Source organism: Panthera leo, chromosome B1, assembly GCF_018350215.1.
Source record: "Panthera leo isolate Ple1 chromosome B1, P.leo_Ple1_pat1.1, whole genome shotgun sequence".
Taxonomy (NCBI): domain Eukaryota; kingdom Metazoa; phylum Chordata; class Mammalia; order Carnivora; family Felidae; genus Panthera; species Panthera leo.
Window position 1 is genome coordinate 105,158,422 of NC_056682.1, and position 17,223 is coordinate 105,175,644.

At 35.7% G+C, this 17,223-nt stretch overlaps 1 protein-coding gene and 1 long non-coding RNA gene across 2 annotated transcripts in view; one reads left to right on the forward strand and one right to left on the reverse strand.

Moving 5' to 3' along the window:
- LOC122217931 overlaps positions 1 to 17,223 on the forward strand; it is a 206,834-nt gene that overhangs the window by 129,856 nt on the left and 59,755 nt on the right. The gene's annotated exons all lie outside the window — the stretch shown is intronic.
- Positions 1 to 17,223, reverse strand: part of LOC122217928 (bifunctional heparan sulfate N-deacetylase/N-sulfotransferase 3-like) — a 181,058-nt gene that overhangs the window by 102,613 nt on the left and 61,222 nt on the right. The window contains 2 exon segments of the mRNA XM_042935646.1: positions 7,040 to 7,194; positions 16,383 to 16,470. Of these exon segments, the coding sequence (XP_042791580.1) occupies positions 7,040 to 7,194; positions 16,383 to 16,470 (243 nt within the window).

Genomic DNA, 17,223 nt, shown 5'->3' on the forward strand with positions numbered 1-17,223 from the left:
ATAAAGTATACTTGTAAAATATATGGATGACACAAAACTAGGACAGAAGTAATGATGTTAAATAACAGAATCAATCTTTACAAGTATGGTGATATACTGAAACACTGAACACATGACAAATATGAAATGTTAAAGGGGGAGTTTTAATCGCAAAGCTAGCATTCAGTTTACAAAAGCTATTGGACAAAAACAATTACCTGAAGGCTTAATAAATAGCTCATGGGCAGAAGGTCTGGCAGACACAGGTGGGATATGATGGTTTACAAAAAATGTGCTCTTGGCTACATAAATAGAAGTAAAGTACATAAAGGAAAAACATTGTACTGTTTTCTGTTCTGATAATGGTCACACGGGGCAACATATATATGGAAGGAGAATGGCAAGTTAGATGTTGTACAATTATGGCAACTGGAATGATGAGGGGATTTGAAAACCTATGGAATGCTTCAAGATACATAACTTAGAGGTATATGTAATTGTATTAATCATGCCTTTTTATTTTCTGTATTTCTGATGCTCTGACATCTGAGACCTTGCTGACCCGGGAAAGACAGCCTCTCCCAGGGCTATCCAGTTCCTAGAGACAGTTAAACACCTATCCAAGAGCATGCTCTTCAAATGTAAACCAACCTGTTCAGGGTCCCTACTCTCAACCACTTCCATTTTTTTGGCTTTTGTTTTGTTTTTTGTTTTCTTTGAGAGGAAAGGGTGCAAGTGAGCGAGGGGCAGAGAGAGGGAGAAAGAGAGAGAGAATCCCAGGAGGGGCAGAGAGAGAGAGAGAGAGAGAGAAGAGGGGCTCACCCAAAGCAGGGCTCTAACTCACCTAATTAGCTCTAGCTAATGAACCGTGAGATTTCGACCTGAGCTGAAGTCAGATGCTTAACCAACTGAGCCACCCAGGCGCCCCACAATCACTTCCTTCTTAAGCTGAGGAGCTACCTCCCTTCCCTAATCATCTCAGGACCAGGTATAACACAATTAGAAACCTGTTTACCATGCCTTGTCTGGCCTTTCCTGTAGGAACTACAGGATTCCCCGTACTCTCTCTACTGACTCTAGTGCTACACCATGGGGCGTGGATGGTGTGGTGTGCTCTCTCCTCTTTGGAAACTTTGAGTAACAAACCAGCTTTTCACTTGCGGTTGTCTCCTGATCTGATGAGCTCACCATACCCAAATAACAATAAAACCTACATTTTTAAACAGTAATGATAAAATCTTAAGATCTGGAAGAAATATTAATTTATTATGTTTTCATCTACCAAACATTGAGCACCTATGAGGTGTCAATCACCATTCTAGGTAAAGAACCTAGATTAGAAGAAAAACGCTACCTGAATATATAGGATTGTATTCCCTCTCCTATGGCTTCCTTTCTGAATGTACTTATTTAAGTTCCTTCTAAATCATATAATTGATTGATTATACTCAGGAGTAATATTCAAAATATTTACCAGCCGGCATGCTGTACCACTAATCATTCAGAAAACTGTTGTCAGCGGTCGAGCTGGAGATAGATGCTGGAGACTCTGAGCCAGGCCCCTTTAGTTGTTGAGCAGTTGGGAGATTTGGGGGATCCTGGGGGAGGATGTGAGGTGGTAGTGGGGGTAAGGGTGGTAGCACTGACACATTTCGATATTGGAATCACTGAGATGGCCATCCTCGAACTTTTAAGTTGAATATTTGTCCTGATAATACATCCTTTGGTCTCCATATTTTTTATGAAGTAAATTATAGACTTCACCATATTGGTCATCATGCTCTGAATAATGGCTAGTGTCTTTTTAAAACTGTGCTACTTGGGTAACTGAAGAAGTGGTTACCAGCTCCAAGTGGACTTTCACATCCTGATTTGAACTCTATTTCTATTAGGACCACAAGAACTGTGCTTTGTTTTCAATATCAATAAAGTAAAAATCGAATGTGTCTTTTTACGAAGTGCTTCATTGAAGTAAAAATGATAGAATTCATTCATTCTCTAGCTGGCAAGCAAACTAATTAAAAGATTATCATATATTCCTTAAGCCAGCAAGTCTTTAAATATATTTTAAATTACATTTTGATACTATAATCTTTATTTCCATATTACAAAAGTTAATGTGCTCACTAATCTAAAAAGTTGTGACAATAGACATTTCAGCTAATGTGAATTAGCAGTTCTGCTGAACTTGGAAAAGAAGGGGGCAAAGGCAAAGGACACTATTTGAAGAGTAATGATAATGCAGTCAAAAAGTACAATACTTGGCAAGATTTTATGTTTTCAGGATTAGAAACATTGTTCTACTACTACTAATTTTAATAACAATTGTCTATTACAGTGTTAAGTGTCATCTGATATTGGCAATGAGTTCTTTGATGAAAATTTCCACTAATTATTTTTTCATTAAAAATTAAGCCACCATAATTTATCAAAAATGTTAGCTCTAATTCTTTAATTGAAAGTATATACATATTGATGATTGTTTTGAGGCTTAAATGCAATGTTATTTTACTTATTAAATGGAATTTTGTCCAATTTTAAAAGCTGTACAATAGATACTTTATAGCAGATTTTAAAAAACTGTTTATTTTATTTATTTTGAGAGAAAGAGAGAGCACAGGCAGGAGAGGGGCAGAGAGAGAGAGGAGGACAGAGGATCTGAGCCTGACATGGGGCCTGAACTCTTGAAAGGTTAGATCTTGACCTGATTCGAAGTCAGACACTTAACCAACTAAGCCACCCAGGCACTTCTGTACAATAGATATTTCAAACTGTGTTGTAGGTCATTAACAAATGTTATAATTAATCCTTGCTTCAGATATGGGTATCGTGCAAAAAAAAACCACCCTTGTTTACATTTCATTTTAATACCTGAAGCAGCCCATATTTGACAACTAAAAATATTTTCTAATCAGCCTCTAAAGCTGTATTTCCTGGTGGCTGTAATCATCAAATGCAAGTTTGCCTAAAGGATTTACTTGACCTTCCATAATAAGCTATTAGAGCTTTCAAAGCTAAATTAAAATGGACATCAAATTCCCTTGTGAGACAGAAGTGTCCAATTGTGCAAAAGGATAATAGATCAGATGTATTTGCTAAAACCCAATGAAAATAACAGGTATTTGGTTATAGATGGTGATAGAGAACGCTCAGACAAAAGGGCTTTACATCATAGTCTCAGATTCTCTTAGTTGGAAACATACTTTAAATGTTTTCTAACTCAATCGTTCATTTGAATATTGAATTTTATCCATGAGCTCCAGTCTTGTCTGAATACCCATTTGCTCCCAGGCCAGCACATTGCTTCTCTGTATGTTCTTTCAGTTCCTTCACTGGGAGAAACACAAATGCTGATTTTTAAATTCAGAGCCTCTAAGCTGGTGGAGAAAAGCAGGATGCCACCCAGTTTAGAAATGCACTGTTAGCACAGGTTAAGCTTTTCCTTGTTTCATCTAGTGAGTTGGTAGTTGAGGCAAAACTTCCTCTAGAATAATTTCCATTGAATTAAAGCAGTCTTTCTATCTATAGATGACAAAAGAAACTCATTCACGTGGAAAGGTCCTCAGATTTAGTTGTCTCCTTTCCCAACATTTTAGAAACTCTGCCTATCTTAGTTTAGGGGACCTCTGGGAACCTCAGGAAAAAGTTGCCCTATGAGTTCCACCTCTAGTTTTCAATTTCCTTTATGTTATCAGAATTATCAAATATTCTTTTGGATTACCAGACAGAAGGGAAATCTAGACTTACTCCTTCGAACTGGGTTGAGAGGCTAGTGAGAAAGCCTGGGTGGTTACAATATATGCCATTTTAGAAGACCTGGATTTCTTGTCTTAATTCTACCCCCACGAAGCTTTATAATCCTGAGTGAATCACTGTATTTCTCTGATTTTCAGTTTCCTTTTCTATAAAGTGAGAATGAATATAATTACAATTCAGGATTGCTATAAGAATTAAAGAAAATAATATGGAATGTATAAAAAACGAAAACCCTTTTCTCATTACCTCTTTAAATTTAGCAGCAAAGCCTCTTCTTTGTAACCCTAATGCCTTGATGGGAAGTAGAAGAGTTAATACATGTTTAGAAAATGTGTAGAATTCACATTAGCCAAATGTCATAGCAATTCAGAATAAGCTTTTAAACTTGAGGATTTTGGTTCCTCTCACCTGTCACTCTAAATGCCTCCCAGGAGCCTAGGCAAAAATTGAAGATGGCAGTTTTCTGATAGTGAATGGAATGATAATCAAAACAACAGCTGCCATCACTGTTTGTGAGGTGCCAATCACTGTTCTCAATTGCTTTACATATATATATCTCTCTTTCTTGGGATTATGGCTGGGTGGGACTGGTCCTGGATTTGTCTTTTTTCTTATCTGTCCTTTGCTGACTCCCCACCCCCCCCCCCAAAAAAAAAAATCCATGGGTCCTATAATTGATTAAATATTAAAGAACATATTTGGCCTTATTTCTGAAGATCCTTCATGACTGTTCTCTGCTGCTTTGAGGATTGTAATTTGGGTTGTTAACCTGTACTTAGGAAAAAAATTTTGAAGAAAATGTCCTTTGCTTGGCACTTGAGTGAGGAGGTTAAGAATGACCAAATTTCAGTTCTGAATTATTCAACTCATGATGCTTTTTAGTTGAGAATTCTAAAAAAATATATATAATTCCTGTGCATGTCTGTTCTCATTATATGTACTTTCAATATTTACACTTGTTTTAATACAAACATAACATTCAGTGATCCATCCATTCAAGTAATAATAGGATACTATTGTTTAGATACTATGTAGCTGCAGAGGAATATAGATAGCAGTTAATGTCATGTTCATCACATTTGCCTTGATAAACTAGTTTTTTGAAAGCTACCAAAAACAACAAAGAACAAAAACCTTCCTGCTTACTTCTCCTTTTTAATCTTATATTAATACTTTCTTTTACTGTATGTATTTCTTCTTTCACCATTTCCTTTCTTTCTCCACAGATTAAAGAATAAAAGTAATTTTCTTCTTCACATCCTCTCATGCTGGTTAATGTTGCTTATATCAGCAAGTCTTAGACTTTTGAAGATGATAGAATTAATGTTTGCTGCATCGCGATAGGATTTTTAGTGCTCTCCATTAAAAAGTGTGACAATGTTTACACACTCTTACATGCTGTTTGCTATTTCTGTTTATATTCTAGGGGGATAAAGGAGGCTCTTCATCTCACAAGAGTTTGCAAATTCTATCAGAACATTTTCACAATATCAATATGGAGGACACTATTCTCATTTTCTTGACAAAATATCAGTGCATGCCCATCGTGCACTTGCAGCTGCATATCTATTTTGGGCAGTCACTGAAGTTCAAAGACAAGTATGGGCTTCTAATGCTATCCATAAAGTGTTTGGCCTTCTATATCCTCAATAGAAAAATATATTTTATAAATTCTTACTTTTTATTGTGCACCTTTAAGTAAGGTACCATGTGGATCAATTACCTGAACATCCTGGCTTCAGCAGTTTACATAGAATACGCTCTATGATAAGTGAGTGTCCGTACTCTGAAATTCTAAGTGGCCAAAAAGCTAACAGTTGTATGGTCAGGTGGCCGGCAAAGGGAGACATAACCCTTGGCAACCACAATCTCTTATGTCATTTCAGGGTGAAATATGTTAAGAAATAGAACTATAATGTTTAAGAACATATAATGTTGGGAACTATACTGTTTAAGGACTATAATGATGAGAAAGGCATATATGTGGAAAAGCCTCAAAGTTGAGCAGTTGTATTTGAAATCGATCATTTCTAGTTATGGGGTTAGAACTTTAAATCTCTGGTAAAACATTTTCTGTTTGTCAAGGGAGCAATTATATTTTAAGTTTTTCAAAATCATATTTAAATTAACCAGCATTGTGTATTTTAATTCATTTTACACACTGGGATAAGTCTACAATTAGTAGGATTTGCTTAGGAACATGATATGATGGTTTTAGAATTATTCTCAATATGAATAATTTATGAACTTTGTAATATCAGCTTTATGGTTTGGAAATAAAAAATGCTATAATAGATAAAAATATATTACATTTCAAATCCTTTTTGAATGATAATTTCTGTTGCCTTGATCATTTGTGCTACAAATACTTATTGAGTACCTTCATGATATAGGAGCTGCCATGCCGTGATGAACTGAATATAGTTCCTACCCCAAGGCACTCCCTGCCCACGGTGTGAGAATGCTGGGTAAATAGACAAATGTCTATCTGGAGTCCTCCGTGTGTTTGTGTGCCATTAGTATTATTCACAGAAACAAACATGCTATATTGGGTTGTTAATCACTATATACCATCCCTGCTGCTTACAGCACATTTTCGCATACACTGTACTTATTAGAACTTCTACTGTAATTTTCCCTGTCAGGAAGCAGAAAGCCTTCAGTAGAAAACAGTGTACCAGTCAAGTGAATGTTCCATCACTATAACATATATGTTTGCAATGTGTTTAAATGGTTTTCCTCCCATTTCCATTACTTTTCTGACTCAGTCTTCATTACCTAGTGCCCACATTATGGTCTCCTTACATGGTCTTTTCCCTCAGCCTCATTACACTCCAGTGCTTCCTGGCACGTAAATTTTATTCTTATTTCACGTGTACCTAGAGTCCTGTTTCCACAAGTACATTTTCCTGGCCACTCCCAATGACACTTATTTCTCTGAACTGTGGGTTCTTATATCTGTACAGTTTAGTAGTAGGTTATGGAATATCTCATTTTGTTGGAAAATTGTTTTGTGTGCATATTTTGCCTTCCTGATATAGCAAGAAGCTCCTTCTGGACAGAGAGCCATGTCTTATGAGCTCTGACTAAACTGTCTAGTAGGTAAGCCTTAGAGTGTCTTGTGAAGTTTTTCCTAAATTAGAACCCTCAAAGTATTAGGCATAGTACTGAGCATCCCATACAAATTCAAAAGTCACGTACTGAAAGGCTAAAATACCAACTTGTTCTAATGTCAGTGTATACTAGCTCAATGTAATATTCAAAAGAGTTACTAAGGCAAATTTTTTGATTGAGAGTTACTTACTAAGGCAAATTTTTTGTTGAGAATCATTTGCTCCACCAAAGATGACTCATTATGGAAGAGGTGGGGTTGCATATGGCTCCACATATGAGGAAACCACCAAAACTCATCCACAGACCCCAGAAGATGGTCATCCCCTTCATCTTCTTCTTCAGTTCCTTTGGAGAAAAAAAGATTATTCAGTTAATCCCAGTTGCAATGATTGTCTGCCTATCTATATAAATTGCCTATTTATCCATCCATCCATCCATCCATCCATCCATCCATCCATCCAATTATATACACACATATATGTACTTAGAAGACACCATTTATATTCTTTTAGATACATATAAGGCTTGAACATGAATGTAGCAAAGGAAAACCTGTTACTTGGGGAACAACAAGAGACTGTGACAAAGCTCTTTTAAAAGTTTTTCAACATAAGACATAGGTATAAAATCACTGCAAAATGGAAATACACAACCATTCCCAAGGACATTAGAACTCTCTTATTGTATTTGTATTAACCTGTAGTTTGGAGGAAATGGAGGGATGAGTAGGAAATTGAATTAAGGGAATATGAGTAAAGAAATGAGTGGCAGAGCTCTAGCAGTAGGTCTTTCTGATATAGGTTGTGACATCATAGTCACAAAGGAATAATTCTATAATTTATTTGGGTTCCTCATTAGCTCTGAGAAGAAGCTACTCAGTATTTAATGAAAAATATGGCATAAACGGGGAAAAAAGGAAATGTAGGAATTGTTATTGGGTAAATTAGAGAAAGCAGAAGGGAAGAAGGGAGAAAGGATGAATTCATAGTGAAGGAAAGAGGCTGAGAAGTGATGAAGTCATAGTAAAACAAGCCAAGCTTGGTGGACTCATGTTTCTCATGCTTGACCTTTTTCTCAAGTTCCTGGAAGCAGACTTTCCATCAAGAAACTCATATTTCTGGGGCACATGGGTGGCTTAGTCGGTTAAGCATAAGACTGTTGATTTCAGCTCAGGTCAGGATTTCACGGGTTCATGAGATCAGTCCCACATCTCAGGCTCTGTGCTGACCCTGTGGAGCATGCTTGGAATTCTCTCTACTTCTCTCTCTGTGTCTCCCCCACTTGCACACATGCTCTCTCTCTCTCAAAATAAATAAACATTAACAACAACAAAAAGAAACTCCTATTTCCTTGAGAGTCAGCCCTGTTGTTATTCCTCTGATTTCTTCCTTTTTAGTCATGTTTTATTTCCTCTATTTTCCCTGACCAGCAGTTTAGCTGAGTGTGGGAAATTCCACAGTTTTCTTGAGGGGGATGGGACTCTCTTTGTTTCTTCACTGAAGCATGACATGAGAGCACTTTAAGGTGCCTCACCACTTTCCCGGCATATCATAAGATGATATTAATCATCACAAAGTTATGCAACCACACTGAAATTTCAGCCACAACACTGAATCTAATAAACTACTAGAATATAGAATAGTAGGTTCTTCAAATGATGTCCTCTCTGTGTGGAGAAAATCTTCTCTCATATTTTCAAAAATTTCATTTTTCTGATATGACAGGTTTCCATGGTGCCTTACAGGCTAAAGATGGAGGGTGCACTGCTGCTCTGACCCAGCCAACCAAGCCCTGTGCCTGTTACTACTGTTCTTCTATTCATTTTTGCAAGAGAAGGAAGGCAGAGTCCATTGGCAGGAAAAGAATCAGGTCCTATGATTTACTGGGCAAAGAAAGTGACTTACTAAAGATAAAGGTGTAGTATGAGGCTGCACACTCATTCTAATTAAAAAAAATTTTTTTAATTTATTTTTGAGAGAGAGAGAAAGTGAAAGAGAGAGAGAGAGAGAGAGAGAGAGAGAGAGTCAGGGTGTGAGTGGGGGAGGGGCAGAGACAGAGGGAGACACAGAATCCAAAGCAGGCTCCAGGCTCTGAGCTGTCAGCACAGAAGTTGAGCCTGAGCCGAAGTTGGACACTCGACTGACTGAGCCACCCAGGAGCCCCTTGTTCTAATTTATATAGGAAGAACAAATATTAGTAATGTAGGATGAATAGAATAACATAATACTTCAACAAGGACAGACTTCAGTTTCACTTTCATATGATTAAATACTTGCTAATATAAAGGAACTTTTTTTCTTTATATGTAAAGGGCACCTTTAAATTTAATGTTTTATTTCCCTAATTTTTTCCCTCTTCATCACACACCCATGTTGCCATAATATAGTGAAACAAGGATAGCTTTTAGAGTCAGAGAAGTCTTTAGTTTATTTATAGGTTCCAATACATTTGAATTGTGTGATTGTAGGCAAGTCACATAACCCCTTAATGTCTGTATTTATATAGGTAAAAAGATGGATCGCAATACCTATTTTATTCTTTTTGAGAAGAAGTGGTACTATAATCCTGGCACATATTGGATAATCTAAAATGCCTTTTTCCTTTCTTTTTTTATTTCCTACTCTTGTTCTTCTTGTGTCTTTTTCAGGTCTCCTTGAGTTTCGTTTTATTTTTTTCACAATGATACTGCATTAGAGTGTGGGGGAAGGTGTCACCTGCATGTTATGTGGCAGATGCCAAGACCAAGGCATCATAATTAACTGACTGGCCTGATTAATGAGTCACCAGCTTCGGGTTTCTGAGTGATTATTTTACAGCTCGGGGAAGACTTCTAGAGAGGAATGCAAAGGAATGGGAATATGGAGTCAGGGTTTAGAATCTCTGATGACCCCAATCATTGCAGGGTTTTGAGTACTGCTACCTTTACGTGATAAATATGGTGGCCCTGGTGAAGAAACATTTGTTACATGGGACTGGCGATGCTTAAATACATGTTTTGTTTGTTTGTTTCATTTTTGTTTTTGTTTTTGGACACAAGGATGATGTCATATAGTTTCACCACAATTAAACATCTCTACTTACATCCAAGAGACTCTCCTCTTGCTTAGCATTTTGTATGTCCTCAGGATACCATATTAGCGAAGATTACAATCAGTTACTTATTGCAGTTTTACTGTCCCACACTGAAAAAAGGCATAAGTCTCGTGGGGTTTCCCAGTAATCAGTTTGTTTCTGGCTTCCACCTCTTCTGGATACAGTGAATGTAGGTAGAGGGAGATGAGAGTTCCTAGATTATGAAAAGTCACTCCTCCTACTGCTTTAAATCTCTATTCCCTGTCCCCTGTAACCTATCTTTCCTGCACCTTTCTTGTCATCTCTCCTTTGCTCCTTTTTCTACCTGGACTTTACACAAAGTTTATTTATCAAGACAGTGGAAAGGTAGCTTTGGAAAGATAGCTCAGGCATTTGTTGTTCTTTCCTGAATACCATGGTGAAATCTGCTATTAAAATATTTATACATTTGAATCATGCAGGTATTAGACAAATGATGTCTGCCCTTTGATAGATTTATATAAATTCATAGTAGGCATAAATATATGCCTTTCCCTTTTTTCTTTATAACTCTTTCTTATCTGATTTCACTTAATCCTACTTTGGGTATATTTTATATTAGAATTATATTGAGAATAAATGTCTATTGCTTATTATTTTAAACATTACGATAAAAAGCAGTTCAAACATAGCTGTGATGGGCTGTCCTGGGCTCTTGCCACCCTTTTATCTCCTGACTTTTGCCCACCTTTGTTAGAACTGGAGGAAGAGAGAACTAGAAGTCAAATTCCCCAATTTTAAGTGTCATTTCTTAAATTGTTACAAAACTATGCTGAAATCTAATAAAGTTAGCGCAAATTATTATTTATTTTGTATCTATTTAAATAACTTATCTTTCAGTATTTTATCTTCAATTTTTCCTGCCATGATATTTAAAATCATCATTGATTGAGACTCTACCTTTTGTCAAGCATTGTGTTAACTGTTTTATAAGCACCATCTCATTTAATTCTCACTACAACCTTATGAGGTAAGGGCTACTACTAACTCTATTCTTCAAATAAGGAAACTGATATTTGGAAAGGTGAAATAATTTGTCCCAAGTCACTGACAAGGTTGGTACAGAAGCCAGTTTCTTACTGGACATTTTTATTGTGAGGTGTGGGAAGTGCTCAAGTAAGGAAAGAGGACAAATATTTCAGAAACAAAAAGGAAGGAGAGCAACTGCCTAGAGACATTCTTTAGCATTCAGCATTGGACAAAAAATTGAGTTGCCAGAAGTTTTTTTTTTTTTTTTTTTAATTTCTGTTTTGGGAAAGGAAGCTTTTAATTATTCTTAGTATTTTAGAGTGATTTTCTTTCACAACAAAACATGGTCAAATTTTGGTCTCTGACCTATAAATTCTTTTTGTTTTAATTTAGAAATTTATTTTATTTATTTATTTTTATAATTTATTGTCAAGTTAGTTAACAGTGTAGTTTTGGCTTCAGCGGTGGATTCCAGTGATCCATCACTTACCTACAACACCCAGTGCTCATCCCAACAAGTGCCCTCCTCAATGCCCATCACCCATTTTCCCTTCTCCCCCACCCCCCAACCCTGATCAACCCTCAGTTTGTTCTCTGTATCTAAGAGTCTCTTATGGTTTGCCTTCCTCTCTGTTTGTAACTTATTTTTCCTTCCCTTCCCCTATGGTCTTCTGTTAAGTTTCTCAAATTCCACATATGAGTGAAAACATATGGTATCTGTCTTTCTCTGACTGACTTATTTCACTTAGCATAATACCTTCCAGTTCCGTCACATTGTTGCAAATGGCAAGATTTCAATATTTTTCTTTTCTTTTTTTAATGTTTATTTATTTTTGAGAGAGAGTGAGTGAGCAAGTGTGCTAGTGGTGGGCAGGACAGAGAGAGAAGGAGACACAGAATCTGAAGCAGGCTTCAGGCTCTGAGTGTCGGCACAGAGCTTGATGCAGGCTCGAACCACGAACTACAAGATCATGTCCTGAGCCAAAATCAGACGCTTAACTGACTGAGCCACCCAGGAGCCCCAAGATTTCATTTTCCATCGCTGAGTAGTATTCTGGATATATATATATATATATATTATATATATATATATATATATATAATATATATATATATTTCTGTATATATATGTTATATATATTTCTGTGTGTGTGTGTATATATATATACATATACATATATATATATATATATGTATATATATGTATATATATGTATATCTCACATCTTCTAATCCATTCATCATTTGATGGAAATTTGGGATCTTTCCATAATGGGCTCTAAATTCTAACCCAGATAAACAACTCCAAATTCAGAGCCCTTAACTATCATTCATTGACCAAATTTGGATTTTAGAAATAAGATCATCATTTACGAATTCGATATAATATTGCTCTTCACATTGTTAATTAATTCGGTAATATAGTTAGAATTTACCAAGACTGCTGGTTCTCCATGATCTGGGGAAATATACAAACCTAAAGTATCTATAGATAAGGGGAAGGAACCTTTTGCCATTCAGCTTCCTTTATCAAGGATTGCCAATTAAATATTAAAAATGCAATTTATCTAATGCATAAGACTTGGGCTCTGCCTGATCTAAAGTTAAGACTGTTTTTGGCACTTAACTAGCTGTATGACCTTAGGCCCCTCTAAGTTTCTATGTTCTTATCTAGAAACAGGGTAACATAATCTTTAACTCCTAGGATTCATTGAGAAGGTACATGAAAAGTGATTAGCTAAGTACCTAGAATGTGGTGCTGCTCACTAGAAGGGAACTATGATTTTATTTCCTTAATCTCTTTACTTCTCAAAAAATCCACAAATGCTTCGAAAACTAAATATATATCAAACAAGATGGAACCTCTTCCTGAAAGAAAGTCTTACTATTATGATAGTGCTATTTTTCTCCTTCCCTTTGAGATTGAATAAAATAGAATTTTTAATAGGATAAGGAATTACATATTTAGAAAGACAATATAATTCAATTAAACTTTACAATATCTAATTTTTGAAAGATTAGGAGTATTAAACTTTACATCTGTTCCCACTAAAAAATGACTTTATTGGTTTTAGATAAGCCTAGCTAAGTTGTGTGGAAGCTTTCATATCATACGCAGATAACAAGATCCCTTCAAGCCTTGGCCTTAGCTTTCTTCTGTGTTCTACTTTCTTTGGCTTAAGTAGTGGCCATTCTTCTGTGAGCTGTGGGAAATGCCCACGTAGGGGAAAAGGACAAATATTTCAGAAACAAAAAGGAAGGAGAGCAATGGCTAGAGTCAATCTTTCACATTCAGCATTAGGCAAAAAAATAAGTTGCCAGAAGTGTTTTCTTATTTCTATTTCTATTATGTTTGGGAAAGAAAGTTTCCAAGAGTGAATTTCTTTCACAATGCAATGTGGTAAAATTTTATTCTCTGACCTTGTTTCATATAAATACTAATAGTTAAATGGGATTTTACTTTCAGTCAATCATTTGTTCATTAATTCATTTTCAGTAATCATTGTTCTAGCTGCTGGTGTTACAACAGTGAAGACTTCATGGAGTGCTCATTTTAGTAAGCGAAGAGATGCAACAGATAAATAACTTAAAGACAAAGTACACCCACTCATGATAAAACTCTTAGCAATCTAGGAATAGAAGGAGCTCCTTTAAGCTAATAAAGAATGTCTACAAACTAGTCTGTTGAAAGAATTCCCCTTGAGAATAGGGGAAAAAAAACTATTGAAAGATTTCCACTGACGTCAGGAATAAGACATGTGTCATCATCACCGCTTTTACTTAATGTTGTACTGGAGAGCTAACCTAGTGCAATATAGGTAAGGAAAAAAATTCACAAGGCTCAGAAAGGAGGAAGGACTGTTTTATATCCAAAGTTTTATATGATTGTATAAATAGAAAATTTTAAAAAAGCCTACAAAGTACAGAATTAATAAGTGAACATAGCAAGGTTTCTGGATACAAGATCAGTACACAAAATTAATTGTATTTTTACACACCATCAACAAAGAAATGCAAAATGAAATAAAAAACAAGTCACCACTTGATATTGCATCAAAAAGCCCCACCAAGGAATGAATCTAAAAACAGTAAAAGTTTTATCAAGTGCAATTAAAGATGACCTAAAGGCATTCAAAGATTGGAAGACTCAATATTTAGGATGGCATTTCTACCACAAATTAATAGATTTAATGCAATCTTAATAAAAATTCTACTAATTTCTTTGTGGACATTGGTAAGCTGATTCTAAAAAGTTATATGAAAATGCACAGGGCCAAGAATTTCCAAGGCAATCTTGAAGAAGATGAGCAAAACTGGGTATTAGTATTAAGTATATTAGTATTAGTATTTATTAGCAGAAATTAGTATTAATTACAAAGGTACAGTAAACAAGATCGTGTGACGTACACAAATAGATCCAATGAACAGGAGAGTGTAGAGTCCACATATATGGTTATATATGACAATGATGACACTGTGGTGGAGTGGGGAGAGGATGGTCACTTAATACTTGGTGCCAATTAGATATCTTTGTGGAAGAAAGAAGGTATCTTGACCTCTATCTCATACATACAAAAAAATCAACTCCAGATGGATTTCAGATTTGTAAGTTGTAAGAACATAGAAGCATATTTTTATGATTTTATAGTATGCAAAAATATCTTTAAAAAGACACAAAAAATCGACCATACAGGAACAAAAAGATGAACTAGGCTACATTAAGTATTTTTGGTCATCGAAAAACACCATTAGGAATGTGAAAAGAAACCTGAAAAACAGGAGAATGTATATTTGCAACACACGTAACTGATGAAGGGCTCATTAAGAATGTATAAAGAAGAAAAAGAAAAAAATAATACATAAAGAATTTCTACAAATCAACAAGAAAAAGCAAGTAACCTAACAGAAAAAACATCTCAAATAGTTCACAAAAGAGGATCTCCAAATGGCCAATAAATATATGAAATAAGCTCAATGTTACTGCTCATGAAAGAAATGTACATTAAAACCATAAAATATCTCTATGTGCTCACCAGAAAGGCTAAATTTAAAAAGACGAACAATATCAAATGTTAGTGAGAATGTGGAATAACAAGAAAACTCATACACTGTTGGGAATGAAAATCAGTACAACCATTTTGAAAACCTGGCATTTTTCTACTAAAGTTGACCATAAGTGTGCTATATAACTAAAAATTCTACCCCTAGTTGATAACCAAGAGAAAAAAAAATAGTTATAATCTCTGAAGGATAGGTACAAAAGTGTTCTTAACATGATTAGTCAAAAAAAGCCAAAAACTAGAAAAAAAAACCCCAACATCTACATTGGAAAGGAATGGAATAAGGAAATTTTGATATATTCAAACAATGGAATGCTATAAAGCAATGAAAATGAAAGAATTACAACTATATACAATAATATGTGTAAAACCAGAATGATATTGAACAGGGACACCTGGGTGGCTCAGTCACTTAATAAAACAAGCTGGATACAAAAGAGCTGATACTGTATGATTCCTTTTACACACATCTCAAAGCCATGCAAAATAGTTTATGATATTAGAAGCCAGGATAGTGGTTTTCTTTGAGAGAGGCTAGTGACTGTGAGGAAGCACAAGGTAGGTGGGTGCAGGGATTCTGGTAGTATTCTCTCTCTTGATTTGCGCTGGTTTCTTAAAATTCATTGAGCACCACATTTACTACTTACTGCACTTTTATATATGTAAGTTATACTTCAGTAGAAAAGGAAGGCCATTATATAATAACATGATGAATAAATGTTCAAACCATAAACATTTTGTAAAGGTTAAAAAATGCTATCTTAAAGGGGCGCCTGGGTGGCTCAGTTGGTTAAGCATCCAACTTTGGCTCAGGTTATAATCTCACAGTTCTTGGGTTTGAGCCCCACGTCGGACTCTGCGCTGGCACCTGAGAGCCTGGAGCCTGCTTCAGATTCTGTCTCCCCCTCTCTCTCTGCCCTTCCCCCACTCGCACTCTGTCTCTCTCAAAAATAAATCAATAAACATTAAGAAAATGATATGCTAAATTGAATTGAATAATATGAGGAAAATAGAATAGGACAGAGACATGGAATGTAGGAAGAGGTAAGAAAAGGTGTCACAAAATTTATTTATTTATATTTATTTATTTATTATTTTAAATTTATTTAATTAAATTCAAATTAGTTAAAATGCAGTGTAGTATTGATTTCAGGAGTAGAACCCAGAGATTCATCACTTACATAGAACACCCAGTGCTCATCCCAACAAGTGCCCTCCTTAATGCCCATCATCCATTTAGCCCATTCCCTACCCACCTCCCCTCCAGCATCCCTCAGTTTGTTCCCTGTATTTAAGAATTTGTTATGGTTTGCCTTCCTCTCTGTTTTTATCTTATTTTTAAGTACAGTGGTCAGAGAGGCCTTTGAGAGTAATTAACCGCCTTTTTCTTACCTGTATGGTAAAATTTTCCTGAAAATCCAAGGTTGAACGTAAAATTTGTGATTTGTGCACGCAAAAGATTCTGAGTGTCAAGCAGGGCCTGAAATACATAATTAAAAAACAAAAATCAGGTTAGAAAATGTCATTGAGAAGTTTTAAAAGATATCTTCCTTTTGCATTCAAAGGGTAAAACTACTCCTTTATACATGAGAGAATTAAATGATGGAAAGTAGTGTCTTTACCAATTTACAACCGGAGAGATGCTTTCAAGATAACATAAACATATACACATATTTATCCTTCAGCTTGCAATAAATTAGCAAAAAGTGTCAGCTAGAAAAAGGAAGTTACATGAAAAGTTTATTCTGCATGTATTAAAGGAACTGTTATCTAGTACATAAAATATATCTCCTTTCATTTCTCAGGGACATATATCACCAATTGTCAAAAGAAGGACACTCTTTAAGTGAAACTATGCAAGAACATATGTTGAAAGGAAACATTGTTATTTCTCAGATATGCCTTTGGTCTTCAAAATCCAAGACTTTTCAATCTTTAAGTCTTAGATTCCCACAAGGCAGTGATTGTTCTTCAAAAGAGGATATCATGATAAAGTAAATCTCTACTTCGGCCTTTCATTAAAAAACAAACAAACAGGGGCGCCTGGGTGGCTCAGTCGGTTGAGCGGTTGACTTCGGCTCAGGTCACGATCTCGCGGTCTGTGAGTTCGAGCCCCGCATCGGGCTCTGTGCTGACAGCTCAGAGCCTGGAGCCTGTTTCGGATTCTGTGTCTCCCTCTCTCTTACCCTCCCCCGTTCATGCTCTGTCTCTCTCTGTCTCAAAAATAAATAAA